The 12,302-nt window shown below is 51.4% G+C and overlaps 2 protein-coding genes and 2 non-coding genes across 9 annotated transcripts; 2 read left to right on the forward strand and 2 right to left on the reverse strand.

The window, feature by feature from the left end:
- The first annotated feature begins 34 nt into the window (after nt 1-34).
- Nucleotides 35-7,431, forward strand: E2f4 (E2F transcription factor 4). Of its 2 annotated transcripts, none has more exons than NM_001271345.1 (10): nt 35-255; nt 658-767; nt 893-1,054; nt 1,345-1,388; nt 2,215-2,276; nt 2,475-2,772; nt 3,390-3,608; nt 6,230-6,277; nt 6,481-6,525; nt 6,621-7,431. In NM_001271345.1, exons 1-10 carry the CDS (start codon nt 121-123, stop codon nt 6,734-6,736), a joined length of 1,239 nt encoding a protein of 412 aa, NP_001258274.1. In that variant the 5' UTR covers nt 35-120; the 3' UTR covers nt 6,737-7,431. The 2 variants fall into 2 exon arrangements, with proteins under 2 accessions (NP_001258274.1, XP_006255495.1); XM_006255433.4 differs by having other exon boundaries at nt 100-255; nt 3,459-3,608.
- A 151-nt stretch (nt 7,432-7,582) lies between these two features.
- On the forward strand, nt 7,583-12,024 carry Elmo3 (engulfment and cell motility 3). 5 transcript variants are annotated; one of them, XM_039097605.2, is made up of 20 exons: nt 7,583-7,873; nt 8,011-8,051; nt 8,123-8,210; nt 8,394-8,444; nt 8,632-8,801; nt 8,890-8,989; nt 9,073-9,224; nt 9,307-9,385; nt 9,487-9,537; nt 9,619-9,741; nt 9,827-9,958; nt 10,059-10,160; nt 10,259-10,367; nt 10,476-10,612; nt 10,700-10,863; nt 10,961-11,073; nt 11,152-11,256; nt 11,363-11,445; nt 11,534-11,620; nt 11,704-12,024. In XM_039097605.2, the coding sequence occupies exons 1-20, from the start codon at nt 7,796-7,798 to the stop codon at nt 11,914-11,916; spliced, it is 2,178 nt and encodes a 725-aa protein (XP_038953533.1). In that variant the 5' UTR covers nt 7,583-7,795; the 3' UTR covers nt 11,917-12,024. The 5 variants fall into 5 exon arrangements, 3 of the variants coding, with proteins under 3 accessions (XP_038953533.1, XP_038953534.1, NP_001025199.1); NM_001030028.1 differs by having other exon boundaries at nt 7,661-7,873; nt 8,138-8,210; XR_005496634.2 differs by lacking the exons at nt 11,152-11,256; nt 11,363-11,445 and having other exon boundaries at nt 10,961-11,092; nt 11,704-11,746.
- Nucleotides 9,817-9,925, reverse strand: Mir6318 (microRNA 6318). Its single transcript, NR_106688.1, has one exon. It is a non-coding gene; the product is annotated as a microRNA 6318 (primary transcript).
- Mir328 (microRNA 328) lies at nt 10,391-10,474 on the reverse strand. The gene has a single exon (NR_031775.1). It is a non-coding gene; the product is annotated as a microRNA 328 (primary transcript).
- Nucleotides 12,025-12,302: the final 278 nt, after the last annotated feature.

Here is a 12,302-nt window from a genome sequence, read left to right on the forward strand (position 1 = left end):
GGAAGCGGAAGCAGCAATGATAGCTCCGGTGGCCCGGCGACTAGGAACGGAAGCGGAAGTGGTGCCGCCGCCGGCCTGGCCTGGCCTGGCTGAGGGGAGGCTGGCGGGCGGGCAGGCGCGATGGCGGAGGCCGGGCCACAGGCGCCGCCGCCCCCGGGTACTCCAAGCCGGCACGAGAAGAGTCTGGGACTTCTCACCACCAAGTTCGTGTCGCTTCTGCAGGAAGCCAAGGACGGCGTGCTTGACCTCAAGTTGGTGCGGACCGGGCGGAGGGGCGACTGGGGAGATGGTGGACCAGGCCTGGACCAGTAGCGGGAACCAGCGGGGCGGCCCCACTGAGTCCTCTGGCCGCCATCAGTGTGCTTTCTCACACGAGAGAGGCGGGAGGTTATTTTCATTCACTGAAGCCATTGAGCCTCATCTCTGTCTAGGTCCGGGTTGCAGGTGCTGGCCCTCGTGGCCCTTCGTGACTAGTACAGGGAAACGAGCATCAGAATATCAGAACACAACTCTTCCCAAGACTTCCCAACACACTCCTGGAGTAATTGGAAGGAACTCCAGGGTTGGGAAACAAGACTACCCCCATTCCAAACTAAATGAATCAGGGTGCACACTTAGGAGTGGGGCTAGCATTCTCCATTCTCTTCTACCTGCCAGGCAGCCGACACTCTTGCTGTACGCCAGAAACGGCGGATTTACGACATCACCAACGTGTTGGAAGGTATTGGTCTGATCGAGAAAAAATCCAAGAACAGCATCCAGTGGAAGTGAGTAGGGATGTTTGGGAGGGCAGAAGTGTCAGGGGTGTGGGATGATGGTCATCGGAGAGAGAAGAGGGCAGGGACCCAGAGTTCTTAAGGATCCCACTCAGTCTCTCACTCCTGTGGTTCAGGGGCGTCGGGCCAGGTTGCAATACCCGGGAGATTGCCGACAAACTGATTGAGCTCAAGGCAGAGATCGAGGAGCTACAGCAGCGGGAGCAAGAACTTGACCAGCACAAGGTGTGGGTGCAGCAGAGCATCCGGAATGTCGCAGAGGACGTCCAGAACAGCTGATATCCTCTGGCAGACCCTGCCCTGGAGAGTGGGCAAGGGGCTCTCAGCTGCTTTTGCTCTGTAGAGCTCTGGGCCCTTTACCTCTTGAAAGAATGAGCCTGCAACCCCTGGTCAGATTCAGACATGAGGCTCTGGTCTCTTCCAGTCTTAGCCCATGATCCTTACCCACTTGGACCCCAGGTTCCAGAATTTCCTCTGAGGGCTGTGTGGCAGGCATAGGCATAGGCATTGGGTCTCTTCTGTGATCTGGCGTGGTAAAGGCATCAGCTGTTCTCCTTAACCCCCACACCTTGGCCTACGTGACTCATGAAGACATCTGCAGGTGCTTTGCTGGTGAGCAGAGCCTGGTTAGAGGGAGGCAGGGATGGGACTGAGTGAAGCCATGGAGCTCCCAGTGTTAGGTCCACTGCCCAAAAAAGAAGTTCCGACTCTTGAAGGTTCAGAGTTCCGACTCCGAAGCCAGGCAGCAAGTCTCAGTTTGGAAGTCACTGGGACTCTTTAGAGACCCATAGGGTACAAGAGTCCCCTAGGTTTGCCCTCATCAGCAATGTTCTCTGGGTTTGGTTCTTGTGCATAATGGTGGCACAGAGGAAAAGAGAATTTGTACATGTAGATTTGTGTGCACAATCTTACATACTTGTATGCAGGGGTCGGTGGTGTCCGTTTATAATTTGTACTTAGTTCCATTGTGCATATAGGAACCATTTATTAGATATTCCTTGTGTCTTGGAAAAACTTGGTCAGAACATCTGTTTCTAGGAATCAGCATCATTTGAGGAGTGAGGTGGTGGTACCTGTGGCTGGTGACCTCATTCCAGAATATAAGTATACTTAATCCCAGCACTTGGGAGGCAAAGGAGGGCAGATCTTTGAGTTTGAGGTTAACCTGGTCTACTTTGCAAGTTCCAGGACAGCCAAGGCTACATAAAAATACCCTGCCTCAAAAAGGAGAAAGAAAGAAGTGTGCTTGCATCGAGGTTTTCTGGTTACTGAGTATGAGGTTTTGAGGAGAGAATTTACCCAGTGCTTTAGGATGGTAGAGGCTTAATATTCAGTCTCTTAGAGACTCTGGTCACTTGTCTTTCTCCAGACAAGGCAGGAAAAGAACAGATACTTGAATGAGCTCATGGGCCCTGACACATTCTCCTTGTTATTCTAGGAGATACCCTCCTTGCTATCCGAGCCCCATCGGGCACCAGCCTGGAGGTGCCCATCCCAGAGGTAGGTGCTCATCCCTGCAAGGCAGTGTCAACTGAGGGTGGATACTGGCTGTGAAGCTTGATAAGTTCTGGGTGGGGCAGGTAGGGGAGGCCTGGAGTTTAGGGTTATCTAGGTGGATTGGCAGATGAGGAGAGGACAGTGTGGCTCTGAGCCAGTCAGGCAGGAGCTACGCCTGCTTGCAATTCTGTTTGTTCCCAGGGTCTCAATGGTCAGAAGAAGTACCAGATTCACTTAAAGAGCATGAGTGGTCCCATTGAGGTCCTGCTAGTGAACAAGGAGGCCTGGAGTTCACCACCTGTGGCTGTGCCCGTACCTCCCCCTGACGATCTACTCCAGAGCCCACCTGCTGTGTCTACACCTCCACCTCTGCCCAAGCCTGCCTTAGCTCATCCCCAAGAAACCTCTCGTCCAAGCAGCCCCCAGATAACTACCCCCACTCCTGTCCTTGGCAGCACTGAAGTCTCAGATGTGGCAGGCCAGACAGCTGAGATTGCAGGTGAGACACTATGGTAAGGTGTGATGGATTATTTTTTTATTTTTTGGAGCCTACAAGAAACTGTGTCATGGCATGCTATACTGAGAATTAGAAGTTCCTGGGGTCCCCACTTAGCTTTCCTTGGAGTTACAATGAATGTGCCCCTTTAAATTACTCTGTTCATTTATTTGTGAGGGGGACACATGCTACAGGATGCATGTAGAGGTCAGAGGTGATCAGATGACAACTTGAAAGAATTGGTTCTCTCCTTTCATATTTCTGGGATTTGAACTCAGGTCAGGTTTGTCCATGAGTGTCTTAATTCACGAGGATCTCACTTGCCTGAATATGCCCTTTCTAACAAGGAAGCTTTGACTATATAGGCAGCATTAGTAGGGTAGTTTATCCCAGATTGGACAGTGTCTGATGGATCCTGGCAACCCCATGAGTCTCCCTCCTCCAGGACATGTGCTCTATCTTTAATGATGTTTTCTAGTGCTTCTTGGTAACTAGTGGTGACTAAGTCTCCTTGGATTTGGCTACCAGCACTGTGGTCATCCTGGTCATAGGATCTAGCCTATGGCAGGTGTAGGGTCTATTTCCTGACTCTGTGTTTGGGTTTGGGGATGTGGTTGCAGTGAGTGGTAGCCCTGGAACTGAGAACAAGGGCAGTGGTGAACTCAGTTCACTCCCACTGGGCCTGACAGCACTGGACACTCGACCTCTGCAGTCCTCTGCACTACTGGATAGTAGCAGCAGCAGCAGCAGCAGTAGCAGCAGCAGCAGCAGCAGCAGCAGTTCATCTGGACCCAACCCTTCTACCTCCTTTGAGCCCATCAAGGCAGACCCCACAGGCGGTGAGTACTTACTGAGGGGTGGGGGCCAGCAAGGAGAGTCTTGGAGCTGGCAGTTCCTTTCCTGCTAACCTCTGCTCTCTGCCAGCCAGACAAGGATGCCTAATCTCCAGGTCAGTGCCTGTGCCTCTTGCCCGTTTCTGGGACTTCATCCCCCCTCCTGCCACCACTTGGAGCATCACTAAGCCTCACTAATTGAGATTTGCTGCTCTTCGTACTCACCTCACCATTCTGTTTTCCTTTCTACGTATGAATGCCTTTAAAAAGTAATCCTTGGTCACCCGTGTCTGTCAGCTAATCCTCCACCACAGGGCTGTAGCTGTGCTGTTCTTGGTGTAGTACCTGGCCCAGCAGGTTTCTAAGAGTCTAGGCCTGGTGCTTTCTTGGTCTCTTCTGATGCTCTTTCCTCTGTCTTCACTGTCAGCTCTTGGCTTTTCTGCCTCACTGGCATCTGATACTTCCTTAAACATTGGTACTTACCATTTTATATCTGGGGTGGGCCTCAGCTCTAGGGAGCTGATTTTGAGTTTCGGCCTCTACATAGTCTAGATCTTTTACCCAGTCTCCTATACACCTGCCATAGACGACTTGCATATCTGGTGGACACCTCAACTGAACTTAACCATCCTGCTTCCAGTTTGCCTTTCAAGTTCTTTGTGGACTCTTATCAGCTAGCTCTAATCACCAACAGGCTTGAGATACCTCTGTATCATCCCAGTTCTGCTACCCACCTTACATGGGTTAGGTAAAGTTTGTGAAGTCTGTATGGGATTAAAAGATGCGTGCCACAGCCAGCTCTCTATATTTTGACCATTTACAAAATGACCCTCTTTGCCCTCCTAGTACCTTCTCATCCCTCTTACATCTTCAGCACACCAAAAACTATACACCATTTTAATTTTAGATTTATAGTAATCTTTTAGAACATTTTATCTATATCTTATTTATCTACTGGTAATTTCAGATATCTATACAATGTGGGGGTGTTTTTTTTTTTGTTTTTGTTTTTTGTTTTGTCCTTTTTAAGACCGGGTTTCTATGTAGCTGTCCCAGAACTTACTCTGTAGACGAGGCTGGCCTCTGCCTCCTGCCGTGTGGGATTAAAGAATGTATGCCACAATCAGCTCTTTTTGACCATTTACAAAATGACCCCCTTTGCCCTCCTAGTACCTTCTCTTCCATTTTCATGTTCTCTTCATTCTAATTAGCACTCCATGTATGCACAGATCCAAAGAAAAGTGACTGCCTCTTTTCCAGCTAGTTGGATGGCTTGGTCTTGTATAGATACCATAGATGCTTGTGAGTTCACAGTACAATGGCCATGTTGTATCCAAAAGACAGTATTTCACAACACTCTTCCCATCCTATGGTTTGTACAATTTTTTTTTCTATGTTGTCATTTAAATCAAAGAACCAAAACAAACAGCCAAGTTTGCCACCTCCCCATCTATAATGGCTGCGTCAAAACACTGTAAAAAGGAAACAGATTGGAATGTCTGGTGAGTTCTGACTCAGGAAGCAGAACATCAGAATGGCCTGTTGTGAGACTTTACTTATGCTTCCTCAACAAACTGGCCTCTTGGTGATCTCTCTTCTTCAGTTCTACCCATGACTGCCATAGTAGGAGGCCTGGGATCAGAACCCACAGGCCACTGTACAATATTTCTGTATACCCTCTTTAGTTATATTTCCTGAACCTTGGGCTGAGCACTCAACCTAATCTCAGCAGTTTATCAGGAATTTCTGCATTGACTCCTGCCATTTTCTCTAAGCAACATGTAAGCATGAAAATTTAGGAGGCAGTTTGATAAGCATATTAATTAGCAAGGCAACAGTACTAAGTTCTCCCCTAGGATCAACGATCTCTCTAGCTATGGACTTTTGCAAGGTTTACAGTATCAGGCATGAATTATACCTGTGGGGCTGATCTCAAAGCCAAGTAAAGGGGTTGGTTACCCTCCTAAGTTATGCCACTATTGCACCAGAAGGCACATCTTCCCTGGTGGGTTGGTTTATTCCATGCAGGGGCTATTGCCTGTTAAACCCACTAACCCATCCTTTTTATTCTCACAAATGGAATGATCTTTCAGCAATGCAATCCTGATTGGTATTTCTCAGTGTGTAAATGTAGCTGGGGATACAGCTCAGTGGTATGAGAGCATGTCACCAGCAACAACAAAAAGTACTGGGGATGGAGAGATTATGCATTCTTCCAGGAATTGGCCTTAGGATGCCAGTGTTCCAAACACGTGCACTCACTGCAATATCTCATTGCCTCCGCCCCTAGAAACTTTTAAAAACTGCTGTGTGTGTGTGTGTACCTCAGGAGGCAGCATTGGATACCCCTGGAGCTGGAATTAGAGGCGGTCGTGAGTAGAAGGGGCATCTTCTATTAGAGAAAGTGTGCACTGCTGACTCAAAAAGGGAGTCTGCTGTGCCTTTGAATTAGAATGGCTGTGCTTGTCACCTGCAGTGGACCTTTGGTAGCCTTGGCTCAGCACCAAAGCAGATAAAACACCTAAGGAAATGTGTAGAGCCCTGGGGCTTAGTGGTATATGATCTGAAGTTGAACCACAGTAGAACCCAGCTGAACTTCCTTTGAGCTTGGCTTTCTTCTCTTTCAGTTCTGGATCTCCCCAAAGAGCTGTCAGAAATCTTCGACCCCACAAGAGGTAGGTTGTTCCTGCTTTTGAATGGATGCAGTGAATAGGAGTAAGAAGCATAGTTGAGTTCTGGGTTCCCTTCTATGGATATATGCTTGGTATCCCAGAAAAAGGGTGAGGCTCCTAATAGCAGTGTATGTGGGTCTCATTCTTGGGCTTTGGTGGGTGGAGAGGTGAGAGCCAGAAACTGAATGAATTATGTTCATTCCCAGAGTGCATGAGCTCCGAGCTGCTGGAAGAATTGATGTCTTCAGAAGGTGGGTAGTCCAGGAAGATTGGGGTAGCTGTGAGCATGGGTTGGGTGACTGCTGGGGGGTCTTGGCCTAAGATCTCAGCCTAATGCTTTCTGCAGTGTTTGCCCCCCTCCTCCGACTTTCTCCACCTCCCGGAGACCACGATTACATCTACAACCTGGACGAGAGTGAAGGTGTCTGTGATCTCTTTGATGTTCCTGTTCTCAAACTCTGACTTACAGGGATATGTCCTGTGCAGCTGCAACCCAGACTGTCTGGGCTGGGAGCCAACTAGGAACTGCCCCCTACCCTCGCCCTGACCCCGAGAGCCCAACTCTTGGTTTACTTGGCCTTTTCTGGTTGCTCAGTTCTGGCAGTGCTCTTCTGTCTTGTACTGGTACTTGTAACTGTGCTAGCATAGCTGGACAGAGAGCTCAGCCGTCTACATGGAGCCAAACCGTTTGCCTTTTCTTTCTTGGAGCCTTCTCCAGCCAGGCTCAGCTGCCACTCAGTGGCATTTCTGCCCTGTTACTACCAGTCACTACGAAGGTTCAGAAAGGAGGGGGAGCTGGTTGGTTGCCAGCAATCTCCCTTCCTTCCTTCCTGCTCACCCTGCAGCTTCTGGACCTCTCTCAGCTATGCCCTGAGTCCTGGGATCTCTGGGTAGCCATGGAGTGGATTAATAGGGAATCGGTGTGTCTAGCTAGGAGTCTGGGTGGGTTGGTACCTGGAGTGGCTCCACCTCCTGCCCTCCATTCTCCTTCACTTCCACTTATTCACTTACCCTCATTTAGAGCCATTGCAGAGATTTAGAAAGATTTACAGTAACGAATGAATTCCTATATAAAGATTATTTTTATACTTTTTTCAGTAAAAGGAAATTGTAATATTTGTACAGCATTCAAGTGAATAAAGACATGCCTAAGGCTATCTCTGATCTGGTTCTTTGGGGCCCCTTCCTGGGATTGCTGGGACTGGGTGGGTCACTTTACTGGAATGGGAGGTGTGGCTGCTGTGTTGGAGCCTCAACCTGCTGCACCTTTAGTGTGGGCGGGGCCAGGCCTTCTCAGAGGGGCGGAGCAGGTCAGGGCAGGCGGGGTCCTACCCTCCTACCCCTGAGATTAACCCGGAACTAACAGGCTCCTTTGGGAAGGCCTCGGAGCCCGACCAGGAGTAGGAGCCTGAACTGTGAATGCAGGCCACCGAAGCCAGACTCTAGACAGAGGAAGGTCTTCCTAGACCCTAGATCAGTTGCACCCACGGCGGGAGGTGGCACGGCCACGGCGGCTGGACTATGGCGCCCCCGCGGAATGTGGTGAAGATTGCCGTTCAGATGTCTGACGCCATCCCACAGCTTATCCAGCTAGACCAGGTCAATGGGACTGTCCGAACTTCGCCTCTCATTTCTGGGTTGTTTCTTTTCCCTCTGGCCAGCCCACCCCACCCCTCCCAGCAGTCCCTCACCCCAACTCCTTACCCTCGCACCTTGTGTGACAATTCCACTTGCAGGCAAAGCCCCTGGCCACTGTTCTGAAGGAGGTGTGTGACACGTAAGTGCGGCAAGCCTGGGCAAAGTGGGGGAGGGGCAGGTGGAAGAGGCGCCCCTGGATGTTCCTGGCAGTTTCCTGCTCTACAGGTGGAGCCTGACTCATCCGGAGCACTATGCCCTTCAGTTTGCTGATGGGCACAGGAAATACATCACAGAGAATGTGAGCCCCCTCCTAGCCCCACATTCCCCAGGATCCCTTTAACTCACCTGGTTTTGATTCCATATATTCATTCTCCCTGCTCTGAATATGAGCTTTTACTGACAAGCTCCCACCCCACAAATTGAGGATCCAGGTAACTATTCCAGAGTCCTTAACTGCGCTCCTTTCTGCTGTTCCCTCCAGAACCGCTCGGAGATCAAGAATGGAAGCATCCTGTGCCTCAGTACTGCCCCAGTAATGCTCTCTTCAGCCCTCTCCTCTTTTCCTACCCCTCTGCTGGGTAACTTTACTGCCTAAGACCGTCCCTCTGCAGCTGGTCTGAAGGCCCCAGCTCCTTAGTGCCCCACCTAGTGGACACCCAGACCATCACAGCTGCAGTTATTCTTTAACCACTCCATCTCTCCTCTACTGCTCTTGGCAGGATCTGAAGGCCCAGCAGCTACTGAGTAGGCTGCAGAATGCGAGTCGTGAAGGGTGCTGTGAAGTCCTGAGAAACCTGGTCCCGCTGGCCTCAGACATGACCTTTGCCCAGGAGGTCATCAGTCGTGATGGGCTTCAGAAATTAAGCACCATCATTGAAAATGGGGATGAGTGAGCACTGGGCCCAGGTGGACTGGGGGACATGGTAGGGCTTGGAAATCTTGCTCTGATCCTCTTCATCCCCAGATGTTCTCTGTAGCCTAGGGGAGATGCTGGCCCTTGGGCTAAGGGCTTTCCTGGAGCTCATGGAACACGGAGTAGTGTCTTGGGAGACACTCAGCATTTCCTTTGTCAGGAAGGTGTGTGTCCCTTTCCAGGGGCAATGGAGTAGTGCCAGCGTCTAGTCCTCGTGAGTGATAATGACACCCTCTGTCCTTTACAGGTGGTATCTTATGTGAACATGAACTTGATGGATGCCTCTGTGCAGCCCCTGGCCCTCAGGCTACTGGAGAGTGTGACCCTGAGCAGCCCTACCCTGGGCCAGCTGGTGAAGAGTGAGGTGCCACTAGACAGGCTGCTAGTGCACCTGCAGGTGTAAGCCTCAGGCTATAGTATGAACAAGGGAAGCAGTCCTAGACTCCAGATGGATAGCTGAGCCTCTTCTTTCTTACCACAGAATGAACCAGCAGCTGCAAACCAAGGCTATGGCACTGCTGACAGCCCTGCTGCAGGGGGCCAGCCCTGCTGAGCGTAAGGTGAGTCCATGGTGACTAAATGAAGAACAGCAGCTAGTGCATGCTGTGCTCCAACTTAGAGCAAAAAAAAAAAAAACTGGGTTCCTTCTCACCCACTGCAGGACATGCTTGACTGCCTATGGAAGAAGAATCTTCGCCAGTTCATCTACAAGGTAGGATGGGCCAGGCCAGGGAGACCCTCCCCTCAGTCTTCCTTTCCCAGCAAGTCTCACTCAAGCCTGGTTGTCTTCCAGAACATCATCCACAGTGCAGCACCCATGGGTGACGAGATGGCTCATCACTTGTATGTGCTGCAGGCTCTAACACTGGGGCTGCTGGAGCCACGTATGCGGACACCCCTTGATCCCTACAGCCAGGTGCAAGGGGTACAAAGGCTGGAGGGTCACCTAGAATTTTGCTTTCAATCTATGATCTTGACATGCCCCTTCCCATTAACTTTAGGAGCAGCGGGAGCAGCTACAGGCCCTGCGCCAGGCAGCCTTTGAACCAGACGGGGAGTCCTTGGGCACAGGCCTGAGTGCTGACCGCCGCCGGTCTCTCTGTGTCCGAGAGTTCCGCAAGCTAGGCTTCTCCGTGAGTTACCCCTGCCATAGTTCCCATCCAAACCTCCTTCCAGGCTACAGTTATTCTAGGACTGTGGCCCTTCCTGAGCTGCCTGCACTCTCGTCTGTAGAATAGCAGCCCGGCCCAGGACCTGGAACGTGTGCCCCCTGGCCTACTGGCCCTGGACAACATGCTCTACTTCTCCAGACATGCGCCTAGTGCATACAGTCGGGTTAGTAACAGGCTGGGGCAGGGGGATGGGGCAGCAGCTCAACTTCATCAGGGTCTCCATGGAGATCCTGTTACCATTCTCTACTCCCACTGCCTCAGTTCGTGTTGGAGAACAGTAGCCGAGAGGACAAGCATGAATGCCCCTTTGCCCGGAGCAGCATTCAGCTGACAGTGTTGCTGTGTGAGCTGCTCCATGTTGGGGAGCCTTGTGAGTTGGGCTGGATCTGGTGTATTTGGGGACAGGGGACGGAAGGGCAGAGAGGGCCAGGGGCTGTAGATGCTTTCTCCCTGAGCCCCTCCTGCCCCCCTGCCCCAGGCTCCGAGACCGCCCAGGACTTCTCACCCATGTTCTTCAGCCAAGACCACAGTTTCCATGAGCTCTTTTGTGTGGCTATCCAGCTGCTGAATAAGACCTGGAAGGAAATGCGGGCAACACAGGAGGATTTTGACAAGGTGGGTGGGATGGAAACAGCAAGACCAGGGGGTCCTCTGGGAAGGGGTCCTGAACATAGGACCTACACTGAGCTTGGCTGGTTCTAGGTAATGCAGGTGGTTCGGGAACAGCTAGCCCGTACCCTGGCTCTGAAGCCCACCTCTCTGGAGCTCTTTCGAACCAAAGTAAATGCCCTCACCTATGGGGAAGTGTTGAGGCTGCGACAGACAGAGCGGCTGCACCAAGAGGGCACATTGGCCCCTCCTATCTTGTAAGTTGGTAGGGACCCCCAGTCTCAGTCCCCACCTTCCCCAGTGCACTGGGCCATGCTCCAGGTTAGCCCTGGTTAATGACTCTCAATCATCCAGGGAGCTCCGAGAGAAGCTGAAGCCAGAGCTCATGGGTTTAATCCGCCAGCAGCGTTTGCTCCGACTCTGTGAGGGAATGCTCTTCCGCAAGATCAGCAGCCGGAGACGCCAGGGTCTCTGAATGGGCTAAAGGTGTGAGGAGGGGGATTATCTGGGGTCAGAGCCCTTCTCATCACTCCTCTTTTCTGCAGACAAGCTATGGTTTTGCTGTTTATCCCCCAACCATAAAGTACTGCAGTATGGCGATGTGGAGGAGGGCGCCAACCCTCCCACCTTAGAAAGCCTAACTGAACAACGTAAGGAGGGCAGGGCTCAGGCTCCTACCCTGCTCCCTCTCCCTGTAGGCCCCATATCTCGGGTCAGCCTTAGGCCATGGTGGTCAGCCAAGTCTTTTTTTTACAGTCCCTGTGGCTGACATCAGGGCACTCCTAATGGGCAAGGACTGCCCCCATGTCCGGGAGAAGGGCTCTGGGAAGCAGAACAAGGTGACTACTGCAGTAGGGTCAGAGGCTCCGCCCCACCTGTCCCTCTCTGCCTGTTCCCTGCGCCGTGTCCTTACTCCCACTTTCCTAGGACCTCTATGAGTTGGCCTTCTCCATCAGCTATGACCATGGGGAGGAAGAAGCATACCTCAACTTCATTGCCCCCTCCAAACGGGATGTAAGTCTGGGCCAGGTTGTTGGGCAGATGGGCAGGGGAACAGATGAACAGGCCCTCACAGAGTTGGCCCTGTCCATCCTTAGTTCTACCTGTGGACAGATGGACTGAGTGCCCTGCTGGGCAGTACTATGGGGAGTGAACAGACTCGGCTAGACCTGGAGCAGCTGCTCACTATGGAGACCAAGTTGCGGTTGTTGGAACTGGAGAATGTGCCCATTCCTGAGCATCCTCCCCCAGTACCCCCACCTCCTACCAACTTTAACTTCTGCTATGACTACAGCATGACTGAGCCTTGACTGAAGTTAGGCTACAGTTGATACTGCTGTAGCAGCCACAAAAAGGGTTGAGAATCACAGACAGCCTGACCAGAGCCTGTAGCAGAAATAAAGTTACCTTTGCTTATAGGTATGTGTCAAATCAGCTTTGAACCTGTGGGCTAAACCTGTCTTCAAATATAGTAAATGACATAAGGGCACCAGATGAGACCAGAAACTTAGGAAGACTGGTGTTGGGTGGGAATAGGTAGGGACTATTGCCTTTCTTTAGCCTCCCTTAGTTCTGGTCATGAAGAGCACCAGTGACAGGGCTCTGTTGGGAAGCCAGGCTCTTACACAGTCTGTCCTCATTTCTTAACGTTGCTGGCCTCACCCTTGTCCTCTGGGCAGTACAGAAACCTTTGCTG

This window comes from Rattus norvegicus, chromosome 19, assembly GCF_036323735.1.
Source record: "Rattus norvegicus strain BN/NHsdMcwi chromosome 19, GRCr8, whole genome shotgun sequence".
Lineage (NCBI taxonomy): Eukaryota > Metazoa > Chordata > Mammalia > Rodentia > Muridae > Rattus > Rattus norvegicus.